At 42.7% G+C, this 16,650-nt stretch overlaps 1 protein-coding gene across 1 annotated transcript; it reads right to left on the bottom strand.

Moving 5' to 3' along the window:
• Positions 1–1,197: 1,197 nt before the first annotated feature.
• nipsnap2 (nipsnap homolog 2) lies at positions 1,198–9,456 on the bottom strand. Its single transcript, XM_062987623.1, has 10 exons — positions 9,368–9,456; positions 7,661–7,800; positions 7,529–7,574; positions 6,392–6,486; positions 5,767–5,837; positions 4,771–4,911; positions 2,965–2,996; positions 2,685–2,779; positions 1,717–1,800; positions 1,198–1,630 (listed from the first exon to the last, which is right to left on the bottom strand). Exons 1-10 carry the CDS (start codon positions 9,454–9,456, stop codon positions 1,566–1,568), a joined length of 858 nt encoding a protein of 285 aa, XP_062843693.1. The 3' UTR covers positions 1,198–1,565.
• Positions 9,457–16,650: the final 7,194 nt, after the last annotated feature.

Below are 16,650 nucleotides of genomic sequence, written 5' to 3'. Positions count from 1 at the left end.
TGTTTGCGGGCTTTTTTGTGTAGAGACTTCAGAAGAGGCTTCCTTCTGGGGTGACAGCCATGCAGACCAATTTGATGTAGTGTGCGGCGTATGGTCTGAGCACTGACAGGCTGACCCCCCACCTTTTCAATCTCTGCAGCAATGCTGACAGCACTCCTGCGCCTATCTTTCAAAGACAGCAGTTGGATGTGACGCTGAGCACGTGCACTCAGCTTCTTTGGACGACCAACGCGAGGTCTGTTCTGAGTGGACCCTGCTCTTTTAAAACGCTGGGTGATCTTGGCCACTGTGCTGCAGCTCAGTTTCAGGGTGTTGGCAATCTTCTTGTAGCCTTGGCCATCTTCATGTAGCGCAACAATTCGTCTTTTAAGATCCTCAGAGAGTTCTTTGCCATGAGGTGCCATGTTGGAACTTTCAGTGACCAGTATGAGAGAGTGTGAGAGCTGTACTACTAAATTGAACACACCTGCTCCCTATGCACACCTGAGACCTAGTAACACTAACGAGTCACATGACATTTTGGAGGAAAAATGACAAGCAGTGCTCAATTTGGACATTTAGGGGTGTAGTCTCTTAGGGGTGTACTCACTTTTGTTGCCGGTGGTTTAGACATTAATGGCTGTATATTGAGTTATTTTGAGGGAAGAATAAATTTACACTGTTATATAAGCTGCACACAGACTACTTTTCATTGTGTCAAAGTGTCATTTTGTCAGTGTTGTCCCATGAAAAGATATACTTAAATATCTGCAGAAATGTGAGGGGTGTACTCACTTTTGTGATACACTGTATATATATAAATTAGGGATGTAGCGATGCACCACAAGACAGTTAAAAATCGATTCACATGTGTAATGATTCAAATCGGTTGACGTATAATGAATCGACTCGTTCACTTTGAACAGCAGAGGGCGCTGGCGCTATTCACCTCGCCTGGTTGACGTCACTACAGGATTGCCAGGTTCGGAAATTTCCAGCCAAATTTACTTTATGTGAGGATACTTTCCTTATTTGTATTATTCAATATATATATATATTCCATGTATATGTGCCGGGGTTTGAATGTCAGGGTTGCAATCGGCCAGTCGGTCATGTGCAATGGACATGATTGGCTTATGTCCAACGGGCTGGTCGAAATAGTCAATCTATTTGGCGGTGCGCTCTAAGTGCTGGTCCCAAGCCCGGATAATAATAGAATAGAATAGAATGCCTTTATTTGTATATATACATATATAGATGTACAGTACAACAAGTGCAGGGTCAGCCATTGAACGGCGAGACTGGAGCTGAAAGGGTTAAAGGCCTTGCTCGAGGGCCCAACAGTGGCTGTATGGCAGGGCTGGGATTCGAACCCTCGAGCTTTTGACTGTTCACTGTTCACAACTTAATAAGGTCAGTAAGTGGTTCTGGAGTAAAAACTGTGCCAGTCTGATACACAGACCAGATCTGAAATATGTTTTGAAGACTTAACAATGTATTTTGTGCGTTTAGATGAAAACATTACAATAAATAGCTGAGTTATCCAAACAGAATCCACTCAGAAGGCTGCGAGACGCCGTGGAGCTTTACTTTAGTGGCGATGTCTTCATTGGAATCATCACTCTGGACTCCATGTGCTGAATAAGGGGCACTTTAAATGAACAGAAATGTTTAGAACAAGCAAGAACGTTTGGGAACAGGATGAGAACGCTGAATGAACACGTGAAGGTTGTTTACCTGTGTAGTACACAACTTCATTCCAGCCCTCGTGCTGCCACACGGCATTCCTGGTTTCCTCTCTAGACTGTAAGTCCTTGTACGCTAAAAAAGCAACATGAGCATTAAGAGCGACCGGCGTTCCAAATACAGTGGTACCTTGTAACTCAATGTCCCCTAAACTCAGCGCCCTTCGTTGAGAAATGTATTTCCCTTAAACTCGACGGTGCGCTAATACGTCATCAAAGTGTGCATATGAGACAGATCTGCATTTGTGTGGAATAACCATCAGATTTACTCTGAAAGCTCCACGTGTCTCACCGTTTCACTTTTAAACTTGTGTTATAGCTCGAGGTTCTGAGAAATTGTAAGAATCAGCTTTTTATTTTATTTTATTTTTATATTTATATATATTTGTGTATAAATGTCTAAAACATCAAAAATTTTGGCCACTCAGGTGGTGCAGCGGTAAAATACGCCAGCACACCAGAGCTGGGTTATCATATCGAATCTCAGCTCTGCCATCCGGCTGGGCTGGGAGGCTGCATGAACGACGATTGGCTGTTGTTCATAGGGTTAGGGGCAAGCCGGATCATAGGTCCTCATAACTGGTGCATTTACGACCTCTGCTGGCCGATTGATGGCGCCTGCACAGGGCCGAGGAATAATGCTGATCAGGGTGTGGCTCTCGGTGCACAGTGCTGATCGGTATATATGAACTTGACTCGTGCAGGTGAAAAATGCTGTCTGTACTGAGCACGTGTCGGAGGGGGCGTGTGTCAGTTGAAAAGCGTCCTCAGTCAGCCATTATTTCACATTAGCCTAAAATATATGCAAATCCACGAGGCCACAGAGCGCATTAACAGGTTTCCCATGCATCCTTATGGGACAAAAAATACCTTGAAACTCAACGCCAGTCCCAGAACCAATTGATATTGAGTTCTAAGGTACCACTGTACTTGAAATAGAAAGTGGAAATGTTCTCTTACCCCACAGGTGATGGACCATGTAAAGATCTCCAATCTGAGAGAAGAATCCTCCGACTGCTTCGCGGTTATGTTGCCGATAGCGAATGGCTCGAGCCCTGAAAATAAACATGAGCACCTCGGTTAATGCTTCATGTAACAACATAAATTTAGGACTGACTGAGTGAATTTTTTTCATGTATTTATTTTTTTAACACAGCAAAGTACAAACTCATAACCAGTAACCAGTAGCTAATTTGCCACATCAAAATAGAAATGGGTTTAAATATGTAGGTTTGCTTACCAGTAGTTTCCCCACTCAATCATTGTGCCAGGCTGGGAACAAAATAAATAACAGTTTACTACATAAAGCCGCCGTGCACTGCAAAAAAAAAAACATGCCCAACAAGTTCTGATGCTATCTCTTACCCAGTGTAATAACAATCGGTGCAAAGCCTTACGCAACACAAAAACAAACGCTTACCACGACCGGAATGTCAGTAATTATCTACAGCTGGAGTCAAGTTCAGTGGCAGAATAGATACAGAACAAATGGAAGCCAAGAAATACAAAAGTGAGTCACACTCACAGTGTGACGAAAAGAAGTGGGATTCAAAACAGTCCACCAAACAAAGTAAGAAAGAGGCTTAAAGCCTCTGAGTGAACAAACACGGTAAATAAAGCTAATAGGCAAGAGTGCCAGGAGGAACTACACGCCAGCTACTCAGTCCACCAACGTCCCAACAAGTGATCATGAACTATTAATGAAGGTGAGGATCACTCTCATATAAGCCAGAACTTTTAGACATTCTAACATTGCTTGCATGTGAGCTCTCAATAGACATACAAAGGCAACACTGGCCGTCTACCTCAGGGTTTATAAATTTAAACCCTGGGTCACAGAAAAAAACAATAATGATTAAATAAACTAATTTTAACATGCACATGAACACAAAATTAACGTGCACACGAACGCCCCCTTGTGCAGGCTTTACGTTGCATCTTGTAAACCACAGTGGGACCAGATTGCCACGCTGACAAAATGTGAGTCGGGATATTCTCTAGCACACCAGCGCTGAGATTCTGAACTCCTCGGTTCGAAACTCACCAGCTGGGCGCCACCTGGTGGGCAAAACTGGCAGTGCCTGCAGCAGATACTAATTGGCCACCGTATCTGCTAGGGCAGGACGTCCGGACTATGTGTGGGTGGGTGGATCTTCATGCGCAGTGTAGGGACCCTGACTGGGGGAAGAGATGCCTGTGCAGAATGCAGGGGCGAGGGCAGCGACATGCTCTCCTCGGATGCAATCGGGTATCCCTCAGCAGCAGAAGACAAATTGAGTGAGCTAAATCGGGCATAAAAAAACCCACCTGGTCTACCCTAATGGCTAGGGTAAAGGTTCAAAGCAAAGACTGCTAGCGGGTTGTGTCATCTCATCCTATTGGTTTAAATGGCCTCAGTCTACCTGTGTTAGCTTAGTAAGCGAAACTGCGGTGACATAAGTGCTGTGTAAGTAGTGTGTCTAAATAACCTGCCTTAAAAGTTCAATGTCTTATTAGAATCCTCTCTATTTAGGCAGATGCTTAGGTAGGCAGTAGGCAGCAAGTCAGCTCACTAGGTTTTCGGACAGACCCTTAATGTTACCCTTATGTAATGTTTCACTTATTTCACTTTAAATGGGACATGTGCAACTTCTAATTTAATTTAATTTGAATAGGACATGTGCAATAGCTCCGGTTCTGCTTCTGTTTTGTTTAAGTACTGTTTTATATTTTTATATTCATATTTGTATATAGTACTTTTATTGTTTGCTGTTGTATTCCAATTTCGTTGTGCAAGTGTACAAGTACAATGTGCAATGACAATAGAGGATTCGTATTAATGTCACAGCCCTCACTTGGCACAAGGGAAGTCTTTTCAAAGGTGGACGTTAATTTATCTCTCTTTCAAGTCGCTGTTAACTGTTACCAGGCAACACATTTACCCTCATTGTTTACCTGGTGCATCCATCCTCCAGCCAGTGTGATGAATTAAATTAAGCCATGAACATGTTTTAAATGTCTTAAAAAATACATGTAAAAAAAAGCATGTACATATGTCAACACTCACTCTTAACTGGTATGATCGGAGTTCGTAGATATTCGGTCCATCTCTTGGAACCGGCTCGTTCCAGAAGCTGAACTCGAGCAGTAGCTGATTGCGACGAGAGTGGAGCATCTTCCCTCGTTCCTTCCTGAAGTCCGAAAATTCCTGAAAAGGCACAAAGGGACTAAAATTCAAGGCCTGAATGAGAGACAATTTCCACCACCAGTCTTACATCATACCCAGGGGAAAGTGTTCGCAGAAGGGGTGCTAAGGTGGCACAGAGGGATAATCTGTTGGCACACCAGTGCTGGGATTCTAAACTCCCCGAGTTCGGTCAGAATGCCTGCAGAAGACAAAACTGGACCGAAGTGTGGGTGGGGTCTTCGAGACAGTGTTAGTAGCCTTGGTTAGTAGCCTGAGGTGCTTGTACAGACAGTGGAGGAGCCCAGAGATTAGGGCGTGGCTCTCCACGTGCAAAATCTGGCCTCACGTGCGAATTCATCTAAAAGTGTATGCGAGTAAGAACTGGACTGCGCCAATGTACTTTTTACATCTCTCATGGGTGACACTACACCACTTATGCCATTAACTACAAACACCAGTGTTTCTGTTCACATCTCGTATGCTTTTACTGACCGTATTACCTTATTAGTGAACAGTGAAGACCTCACACATCTGCAGTTATTTCTCATCACCTGTACGGTCAGGCTACGGCGTAATGCGAGTCAGCAAGTTTATGCTTTAAAAACTCATACCGTAGCAATACCAGCTCATCTCCATGGTTACAGCAGGCGATGTTTACAATCACACCGCTGCGTCCAAACCAGATGTAACCAAACAGTGTACGGTAGATATAAAAAACTTACAAGATGTAGATTATACAGGCATGTACAACGTTTAAAATCATGACACAAGTTGTGCCTGTGGGAATTTGTGCCCATTCACCCAATTAACCATTCAAGAACGTCTGGCTCGCAATTAACGTTTCAATTCATTCATACCTTAAATAATAATTTTTACCTTATTATTTTTCAGCTTGTTCATGACTTCAGTAAGGGCCGGGTAGCCTCCTCGATAGCGCCACAGGTGTACTGTACACACACAGACCATTATTTATTTATTTATTAGGATTTTCTTAGGAACATCATGTTTTACACACTTTGGTTTGGATGAGATTCATCCGTTCAAGACTGATGTCAAACATGTTGATAGTCATGGACTAATTTTGTATCTCCAGTTCACCTCACGTGCATGTTTTTGGACTGTGGGAGGCAACCGGAGCTCCAGGAGGAAACCCGCAGACACGGGGAGAACATGCAAACTCCACACAGAAAGGACTTTCACACCCAGGACCTTCACATAGAGCATTATTGTCCTTGGAAGTACACTTTATGGCTAAATGTAAGTAATTAAGTATTAATTATAAATTAAGCCTAACTGATCAATGCACATGTTGACAAAGCAGTTAGGGGAATTGGACATGTCTAAGTTTAAGAGAAACCAAAATCAATAACAGCTATAGACTGTATAAATACTCACTGACAGCACAAATGAAATAAAAAATAATAAATAATAATTATAAAGCGCCTTAAAATGACATTTCCTCAGGGTCTTAATAACAAGGGGGTTTGCTGCAAGATCCTACCAGCTTGGTCCTGCTCTCCATACCAAGTGTTCCACGTTCCCACCAGCTCACACGGGTAGTATTTTTCAGCATGGATTGAAGGCAACACGTTCTCACTGTGGGCAACAAAATGTGCATAGTCATTATTAGCATTGGCCCTTTATGTTATATAACGGTAAAATTACATCGTATCGAATCTCAGCCCTGCCATCCGGCTGGGCTGGACGGCCACATGAACAACGCTTGGCTGTTATTCATAGGGTAGGATAAGCCGGATAGGGACATAACTGAGCGAGTTACAACCTCTGATGGCTGATTGATGGCGTCTGCACAGAGTCGAGGAATAATGCTGATCAGGGTGTGGCTCTCCGTGCACAAAGCTGATCCGCATATGAACTCGTCTAAAGCAGGTGAAAAGACGCAGTCGGCTACTGCACACGTGTCAGAGGGGGCGTGTGACAGTCTCGCTCTCCTCAATCGGGGCGGGGGTCAGCTCCAGTGGAGAGGAAGCATAACACGATCGGGTAAAAAAGTGGACGCGCTGCCGCTCAGGTGGCGCAGTGGTAAAAACACACGCTGGAACCAGAGCTGGGATCTCGAATACATCGTATCGAATCTCAGCTCTGCCTGCCGGCTAAGGCTGAGCGGCCACATGAACAACGACTGACCTGTTGTTCAGATATGGGTGGGACTAAGCCGGATGGGGTCTCTCTCCCATGCTGGCGTCTGCACAGAGTCGAGGAATGATGCTGATCAGGGTGTGGCTCTCCGTGCACAAAGCTGATCCGCATATGAACGCACCTAAAGCAGGTGAAAAGATGCAGTCGGCTACTGCACACGTGTTTGACAGTCTCGCTCTCCTCAATCGGGGCGGGGGTCAGCTCCAGTGGAGAGGAAGCATAACACGATCGGGTAAAAAGTGGACGCGCAAAAAAATATATTAACAATAATATGTACTGATTTATTTTGTAACATTTATGTCCCACTTCTGGGACTCAGATAGAACCCAAAAGAAATAACGTGAGGACCGGGGTGCATCTCACAAAAACAGAATTCCAGACATGTTGGTCAAAGTACACTACAAAAGACAAGTCAGCCTTCAGGGTTTCGGACTGCTCCTGATTATGTAGCTAAAGGAAAGTGGATAAGGGTTCTTACCACAGCTTGTTGTAGGATTCCAGACATTCAGGTTTCACATTGTGAACTGAAATAAAAGCAACATATTGTTAGACTGATTCTCATCATGTTAATACTGTATTGTATAATTTATTATGTGTATATAACACTCACACTGAATTTTATACAGATTGTTCTCTTCTTTCTTAGCCAGGAGGTGAGAGTGGGCGTCTTTCCTAGGGTCCACTTTGCGCACGAATACAGATTTAATCCAGCTCTCCTCCCGACTCCTGTTACTAGACGCAGACAAAGCTCTAAAACAGATACAGACATAGCGTTTTAAAAACCATCATGCAATGCAGTACGTTTTTATATATAAGTTATTCACTGTGGTTAGGTTAAATGTGCAGTATATTTATTTCAGACTGTAACAGACATGTATCCAAAAAGCAGACAGGATGTTCTGGAGAAACGTGTATCCATATGGTCAACAGGACTTGGAATCGACTTGATTTTTCTGCATTTTATCTGTTCTGAATGATTGAAAGACGTCTTTGAAATATAGAAATATTTTTAGCCATGGGTTTGAGTTTCATTTAAAGGTTTATTGGGTTTCTGACCATATTAAAAGGCCTGATGCATCGAAAATGTTCATTTGGTGGTGCTAAATGTTAATGAAGTCAATCGAAAGTCTCATGAATTTTAAATTTAATGGTTGAGTAGCTTGGGTCAGTGTTACCCTGTAGTGCTGGACCCTTATTGACCCAGATCATCCAGCATCAATACCTGACCTTAAATGCTCTTACCGAAGGGGCACAAATTCCTACAGACACAGTTTAGACACAGTTTAAAATCTTAAAACCCTTCCAGAATAGGCTGTGATGTCTGCAAAGTGGGGACCAATACTATACTAATATCCTTGTTTCTACACTCGCTGTCCATTTTATCAGCTCCACCTACCATATAGAAGCACTTTGGAGTTCTACAATTACTAACTGTAGTCCATCTGTTTCTCTGCATGCTTTGTTAGCCCCCTTTCAAGCTGTTCTTCAATGGTCAGGACTCTCCCAGGACCACCACAGAGCAGGTATTATTTAGATGGTGGGTCATTCTCAGCACTGCAGTGACACTGACATGGTGGTGGTGTGTTAGTGTGTGTTGTGCTGGTATGAGTGGAGTTTCTAAACACCGTGTCCACTCACTGTCCACTCTATTACACACTCCTACCTAGTTTGTTCACCTTGTAGATGTAAAGTCCGAGACGATCGTTCATCTGTTGCTGCTGTTTGAGTCGGTCATCTTCTAGACCTTCATCAGAGGTCAGAGGACGCTGGATATTTTTGGTTGGTGGACTATTCTCAGTCCAGCGGTGACAGTGAGGTGTTTAAAAACTCCAGCAGCATTGCTGTCTAATCCACTTATACCAGCACAACACACACCAACACACCATCACCATGTCAGTGTCACTGCAGTGCTGAGAATGGTCCAGTGGGGGTCCTGACCATTGCAGAACAGGGTGAAAGCAGGTTAAAAAAGTATGTAGAGAAACAGATGGACTACATTCAGTAATTGTAGAACTACAAAGTGCTTCTATATGGTAAGTGGAGCTGATAACATGGACAGTGAGTGTAGAAAGGTACATATGGATGAAAAATATGGAATGTGTCCAATTTCAAATGAAACACTTTCACTAAGCAGTGCTATGTAAAGCAACCTACATAATAAAACTTGCCTCATATTGACTCAATCTAGGTTACATGCGTGTTTACAGTGTGCATTTGGAACACGTCCCGACCCCGTTATCTGTTACACAATAATACCCGATAGGAAAGCTTGGCGTCGACGTTTACAAAGCAGTACATGCAGATAAAATGTCCAGACCTGATAAAAAGCACCCGTTCTTTAGTCCTGGCCTTGTTTTTAGCCACATTTAGGCCGCAAATGGTGCGCTGAAGGAATGCCGTCGCCATCTTCCACTGACAGAAATATAACGTTTACAGTGTGCACTGCAGAAGGGTTTAGTGTTTAGGGTGTAGTGCTCATTTCATCCAGCAGAGAGCAATAAAGTACTGATTATAAAGGACTACTACGCTGCAACGTTGGTTTACGTTTTTATCATGGTCATGCTAGCTGTGAATCCGGTACCACTTTGAATGCCTTGTTACAAAGGCAGGAAAATACACTAAACATGTCGCCAAGGCATATCAGTGCATCACTCACTCACTCACTCACTCACTCACTCACTCACTTCTAAGGGTTATTTGGTTAGTTAAATAATGAGCAGCGCCCCTTGATTAACCAGAATGTGTTTATTTACTTTATAAAGACGCCTAAGCTCTACGAGGTACGACTAACTAGTACTGTAGTATTGATTCAATGAATCAATTGCCTTTAGCGTCTCAGTAAGACTTCTCAAAATAGCTCACTGCTGGTACATTCTGTTGTGTACGCTCACACACAAACTGCGAGTCCGGTATGCTGGGCTGCCTTAGGCTCAGATTTCTTTTCCAACAGTTCCTATACTGGCACTATTATGAACCTTTTCTGTCTTGGGAATCATCTAGGGGGTTTTCACTGGAGCCGGCCGCCACAAGATATCTCTCTGTGTTATGAAGTTCCTTGCCTTCAGTCTTCTTTCTTAAAAGCAGAAGTTGTTATACTGGTGGATCGAGTAGCTGGCATTGGCGTTGACTGTGCCTTCACGTGATATCCCTCCTAGGCTCAGGTAGCATCAGATGTAGGGCTGATAGTCCACCAGTTTTGTTTGTAGCCAATTCCCATGTTATGAAGTTCCTTGCCTTTAGTCTATTTTCTTGAAAGCCCGAGTCTTTATACTGGTGGATTGAGTAGCTGGTGTTGGCGTCAATGCTGCTTTTATGCAATATCTCTCCTGGCCTCAGGTAGCATCAGATGTAGGACTGGCAGTCCATCTTTGTTTTTTGTTTAGCTGTTGCCCATGTTATGAAGTTCCTTGCCTTCAGTCTTCTTTCTTAAAAGCACAAGTCTTTATACTGGTGGATTGAGCAGCTGGTATTGGCGTTGACTCTGCTTTCACATGATATCCCTCCTGGGCTCAGGGAGCATCAGATGTAGGACTGGTGGTCCATCTTTGTTTTTTGTTTAGCCGTTGCCCATGTTATGAAGTTCCTTGCCTTCAGTCCTCTTTGTTAATAGTACAAGTCGCTATATTGGTGGATTGAGTAGCTGGTATTGGCGTTGACTCTGCATTCACGTGATATCCCTCCTGGGCTCAGGTAGCATCAGATGTAGGACTGGTAGTCCACCAGTTTAGTTTGAAGCCGTTTCCCGTGTTATTGCCTTCAGTCTTCTTTCTTGAAAGCCTGACTCTCTAAACTGGTGGATTGAGTAGCTGGTATTGCCATTGACTCTGCTTTTATTGTTTTCCTTTTATCTATACTTTCCATCGTTTCTTAGTGGTTGTGTTTTTCGCTCATGGTTATCACAGACACCCCTGTGATGTGAACGCATGGCTATCTGTCTTTTTTGGTGAGCGAAACTCCTGCTTATACCTTTTTCTGGTATTGTGGCTTCCCTAGGTAGGGGATATCCTGTGGACAGATGAGACCAAAATAGAGGTTTTTGTAAGGCACATCACTGTACCATTCACAGAAAATGAAAAATAGATGGAGCTCTGTTTGGAATTAGATTACATTACATTCAGAGTTCTGTTCGGAATTTGACTTTTTTCAGTTTTTTTCCCCCCAAATCAAACAACAATAAATAAACGTGAATACCAAAAGCTTTCGTAACTGGAAAATATTTGCTGGGAGAAATGGTGGATTTTCTAAAAGAAGAGCATTGATGCCAATATTTTTAAAGGTCCAGTATTAGTAGGTTTTTTCGGTATTTACTATCCCACTAAAACCATCATTATTTATTAAAGACTATTAGCTTAGTAATGTTATTGTAGATAAAAATAAAAAAGCACATGCTTAACGGATGTTCCACCACTGCAGTATGTATATATCTGTGTTATATCTGTGTTATATAGGTGATCCTGCATGTGTGGTCCATTCTGGTCTGACTTTGGCAGGCATGACTAAGACAATCCAATTATTATTGTGTGAGCAGAAATGGTGTCAGCAGGATTTGAAATATCACAGATAGAGGCAAGGTGAAGATGTATGTAAAAATAATCGAGTGCATTGGAGGGTAATGTGGTTCTCATCAAGTATTTTAAAGGGTTTGGAATGCTTAGGACTCCAGAAACCAGTTCCTCCTAAAACCTGTAAGAATAAAAAAGTGAGTCAGGATAAATGATAGCGCTCCATTGTAGACGCTTCTGTATCAGGACTTTCAGGACACAAAGTCTTTTCATTGATGGCATTTAGGAGACGCTGTTATCCAGAGCGACTTACATTTGTGACTCAACACAATGCAATCAATTGAGGGTTAACGTAGGGTGACAATGCGTCCTCTTTTTCCCACGTGCTTTTTTTGCATCTCTTAATTTCACCTTTCTAGGGTTAGGGTTAGGGTAAGGGTCACCATTCTTTAGGTTCCACCTTGTAGTCTTTTCTTAAAAATGCCCAAGCACAAATGAAAATTCACAGACGTTTTTGTCTCGGTGGGGATCCTTGAAAAGCAGAATTCATGACCTGCAAAGTGTTAAATTAAGGTGCTGTCTGACAACTGCTGTCTGGCAACTGTCTTTCCTTAGAAGACTTGGATAGTTTCTGAGTAAGTATTGTAACAGGCAGTATCTGCCATGCCAGTTATGGCCAGCAGAGGGAGCAAGGAGGTGCAGATGATTGGATTATCAGCAGCTCTTAATTGACCTCACCTATGCTCTGTGAGTGTTAATTTGTTCCAGGTGGACGACTTTCTACATATCATAGTTCCTTCTATGAACAAATCTTGCTCCAGTCTGGTTCCTGGACACTCAGTGGGTAAATGGTTGCCACTTTCTGGTGTCTGTAGCTACCTGACATTCTTTGGTCTTGAGGGTAGAGTGGCAGCTTTATGGGTTCTTTAGCCACTACTGGTTTTTGGGTTTTTGTTTTTTACTTATAGTAAGCTTCTGGGTTGTAGCCCGCTGGTGGACTGAGTAGCTGGCAGGGCTGCACTTAACCTCTATTGTTCCTTCTCGAGACTGTCCCTTCCTTTCCCACTTCCTGTTCATGTTGCATGGAGTGCAATGTTCCTGCAAATCCGAAATGTGGTCACCTACGGTAAGCGCCTGGGTTGTAGCTCTCTGGTGGACTGAGTAGCTGGCAGAGCTGCACCCAACCACTATTGTTCCTTCTTGAGCCTTGTTTCCCTGCTAATCATGTTTCTGCACACCTAAAATGTGGTCACCTATGGTAAGCGTCTGGGTTGTAGCTCTCTGGTGGACTGAGTAGCTGGCAGAGCTGCACCCAACTGCTTTTGTTCCTTCTCGAGTCTGTCCCTTTGTTTAACATGTTTCCCTGCTGATCATGTTTCTGCACACCTGAAATGTGGTCACCTATGGTAAGCGCCTGGGTTGTAGCTCTCTGGTGGACTGAGTAGCTGGCAAAGCTGCACCCAACCACTATTGTTCCTTCTCGAGTCTGTCCCTTTGTTTCCCATGTTTCCCTGCTCATCATGTTTCTGCAGATTCAAAATGTGGTCACCTATGGTAAACGCCTGGGTTGTAGCTCGCTGGTGGACTGAGTAGCTGGCAAAGCAGCACCCAACCACTATTGTTCCTTCTCAAGTCTCATGTTTCTGCACACCCAAAATGTGGTCACCTATGGTAAGCGCCTGGGTTGTAGCTCTCTGGTGGACTGAGTAGCTGGCAGAGCTGCACCCAACCACTATTGTTCCTTCTCAAGTCTGTCCCTTTGTCTTTGTTTCCCATGTTTCCCTGTTGATCATGTTGCTGTGGTCACCTATGGTAAGTGTCTGGGTTGTAGCTCTCTGGTGGACTGAAAAGCTGGCAGAGCTGCACCCAACCACTATTGCTCCTTCTCGAATCTCATGTTTCTGCACACCCGAAATGTGGTCACCTATGTTAAGCGCCTGGGTTGTAGCTCGCTGGTGGACTGAGTAGCTGGCAGAGCTGCACCCAACCACTATTGTTCCTTCTTGAGCCTTGTTTCCCTGCTAATCATGTTTCTGCACACCCCAAATGTGGTCATCTATTGTGAACTTTTCTACTCTCGAGTCCCACTTTGGGCTACAGCTTTATTCATGTAGATTTATTATTTTCCCTCTTTAATTAATTATTATTTTCTAATCCTTTGTTTCCTGATTCCTAGTGTGTCCTACATTTCCTGCAGTATTCGTCGAAAAGGAAATCTGCCCGGTAGATCACGATTAGTCAGTACAGATGGACGGAAAACTGTCCTGATCAGAAACGTATGTTTTTTATTCGATCAAAGTAAAATCCTATACAGTCTTGGAATTCAGCAATAATATTTTTAGGGGTTTATTATAATCCGAAGTCATAAATCTGAATTCGATGCATCAAAGGGGCAATTTGGGCCAAGGCATTCTTTCATGGAGCAAAATATGGAAATGTTCCGAGATACCCTTGAGGCTAGTACATGCCACTACCGCTTGCATGAAAACGGATCGTTGTATACACCGAGTATTGCAACAATCTGGTGAACCGTTCTCCCAGAACGATGTTACCCAAGATGTTCGGGCACATTCCAGTATCATCACTAGTATGTTATAAATACAGAGGGCTTAGACGTTTGTCCCTGGCACTTTCACCATGTATTCGGAAGAATGTTGGCACGTATTACGTGTTGAAGTGTGAACATTCTCTAGATTGATAGACCTCCCTGTGTTCGCCTCTGGCACAGTTAAAACAAATACAAAAGTGGCCAGGCATCATACCAACCAGCTAGAATCATGTGTGAACGTGGGCACTCCAAACATATTCCCCGTTTGAGCATCTCAAGTTCTTTACGTCAACCATTCAATTCTCAGATGGTGAAGCTTGGCCAGAGTTTGTTAGGGAAGCAGAGCAGCACCAAATCTGATACTGTTTGTTTATTTATTTATTTATTTATTTATTTATTTATTTATTTATTTATTTATTTATTTATTTATTTATTTATTTATTTATTTATTTATTTATTTATTATTTATTTATCATTTATTAATGTTTCCCAATTTTCCTCCCAATCTAGTCATATCCAATCACCTGGTTGCATTTTTCACTCTGATCGAGGAAAGCCGTGACTAACACACGTGCAGTAGCCGACTGCTTCGAGACGAGTTCATCTGAGGCTCGGTCCCGTGCACGGAGAGTCACACACTGATCCCACTATCCCTCATCTCTGATCAGCCAGCAGAGGTCGTAATTGCATCAGTTATGAGGAATCCCATCCAGCATCCTACCCAACAGACGAGCCAATCGTTGTCAGCGTAAGCGCCCAGCCTGCCGATGTGTTGGTGTGCTGGTGTGTGTTTGATTTGAGCTTTATCCTGATCAGAGTTGTGGTGGGTCTAGTTTCCTTGGAATCACTGGGCACAATGCAGTAACAATGCAGTAACTCAGCCCTTCAAGGAGATGATTACAATCACCTGTTGACATCGCCTGTTTGAAATCACATCAGTATTTTATTAAATGTTTTATTTTTTACCTCAATTCTAGCTCGAATTGCCCCTGTCCAAACTTTTTTGGAATTTGTTACAGGCCTGAAATTCGGGAATGGATGTATAATAAATTTGACCAGACAAAACAACAATATACTGGGTTTATACTGTTTTAAATTGGCATTTTCCATACCGTCCCAACTTTTACTGATTTGTGGTTGTATAATATTCTTATTATACATATATTCTTCATTGTATGTAAACTTTATTATATATATATATATATACAGTATATATACTGTATATATATATATATATATATATATATATTGTTTATGCATTTGTTTATGCCGACCCCGGCTCTGATTGAGGAGAATGAAGCTCACCCACGCCCACTCCGACATATATGCAGCAGCCGTCATGTATGCATCTCGTCACCTACACTTGACGAGTGTGTATGTGGATCAACCCTGTGTACAGAGAGACACACCCTGATCAGCGCACTCTTTCCTCATCTCTGTGCAGCACCATCAATCAGCCAGCAGAGGTCGTAAATGCATTAGTTATGAGTCCCTATCCGGCTTAATCCCACCCCTTTATGAACAACAGGCCAATCGTTAGCCCAAGCCAAAACTTTTACTTGTTTTAGAGCCTGTGGGGTCAATAAGTCCTCGAGCAAGACATTTTTGGTTCTAATTAGCACAACAAATCAAATTTATGATTGTGACTATCCAGATGTTCTAGCTGTATAAGAACATGAGGTGACGTAACTGATGAATGCATTAAATTAATGCTTTTGAATATACAGTATAAATGGGATTAGAATAGATGGGATTGGAATAGAAATGAACTTCAGGGTTACGTAGTGCTCATCAATAACTTGCAAAGTAAAGTCTGACGGGTTTCCTAAAATCAACTCATTCCTCTTAAAAAAAAAAAAAAAAAAAAAAGATAAAAATTAAAGTGACAAGTCGCCTGACGTGAACTAAAACAAACTGAAGACGGAAGCCTCTCACATTTCTTAAGACCTCGAGTGTGATCTAATTTGTTTGATTTGAGCAATTTAGGTTTTTTTTGTTTTATGTCGTAGACTGGGTTCCAGTCTACTTCTGACGGCCACAGCTGTGCAAACATCTGCCTTAAAAAGTCTTTTTTAGAGTCGGAAAAGGCAGGAAAAGAACAAGACGGTCATCCACTGGGGAGTGTGAGGTGCGGGTCATTTTTTTGGGGGGTGTCTTTTGTCTTGTTCGTACTGGTCGCACTAGTCTTTATCTACAACCCCAAATCAGACACACTCGAGACAGATCGGAGAGTCATGAAGTGTTATTTGTGAATCATGTACAACCCCTGATATCAATAAACATCCATTCTTCATTTCAGGACCTGCAACACATTCCAAAAAAAGTTGGGACAGTAAAGCATTTACCACTTTGTAATGTTACCAAGTGATTTAGTGTTTCAGAATTCATTTTGTCCCAATTTTTCCTGCAAACACGTCTTAAGATGTGCAACAGTATGGGGTCGTCGTTGTCGCATTTTTCGCTTAAAAATTCTCCACACATTCTTTATTGGGGACAGGTCAGGACTGCAGGCGGGCCAGTTCAGTACCCGTACCCGTACCCTCTTCTTCC

The sequence above is a fragment of the Trichomycterus rosablanca genome, chromosome 25, assembly GCF_030014385.1.
Source record: "Trichomycterus rosablanca isolate fTriRos1 chromosome 25, fTriRos1.hap1, whole genome shotgun sequence".
NCBI lineage: Eukaryota > Metazoa > Chordata > Actinopteri > Siluriformes > Trichomycteridae > Trichomycterus > Trichomycterus rosablanca.
The sequence above is the reverse complement of the archived record's forward strand: the minus strand, read 5'-3'. Positions and strand labels throughout refer to the sequence as shown.

Bases quoted from the DNA above. Each gene is read 5' to 3' on its own strand.
- nipsnap2 (XM_062987623.1), bottom strand. From the start codon at position 9,456: ATGGCGACGGCATTCCTTCAGCGCACCATTTGCGGCCTAAATGTGGCT. The intron at 6,487-7,528 runs GTAAGAACCCTT...TGTTGCCCACAG, and splicing joins GAATCCTACAACAAGCTGTG to TGAGAACGTGTTGCCTTCAA. The intron at 2,997-4,770 runs GTGAGTGTTGAC...TTTTGTTCCCAG, and splicing joins TCCGATCATACCAGTTAAGA to CCTGGCACAATGATTGAGTG.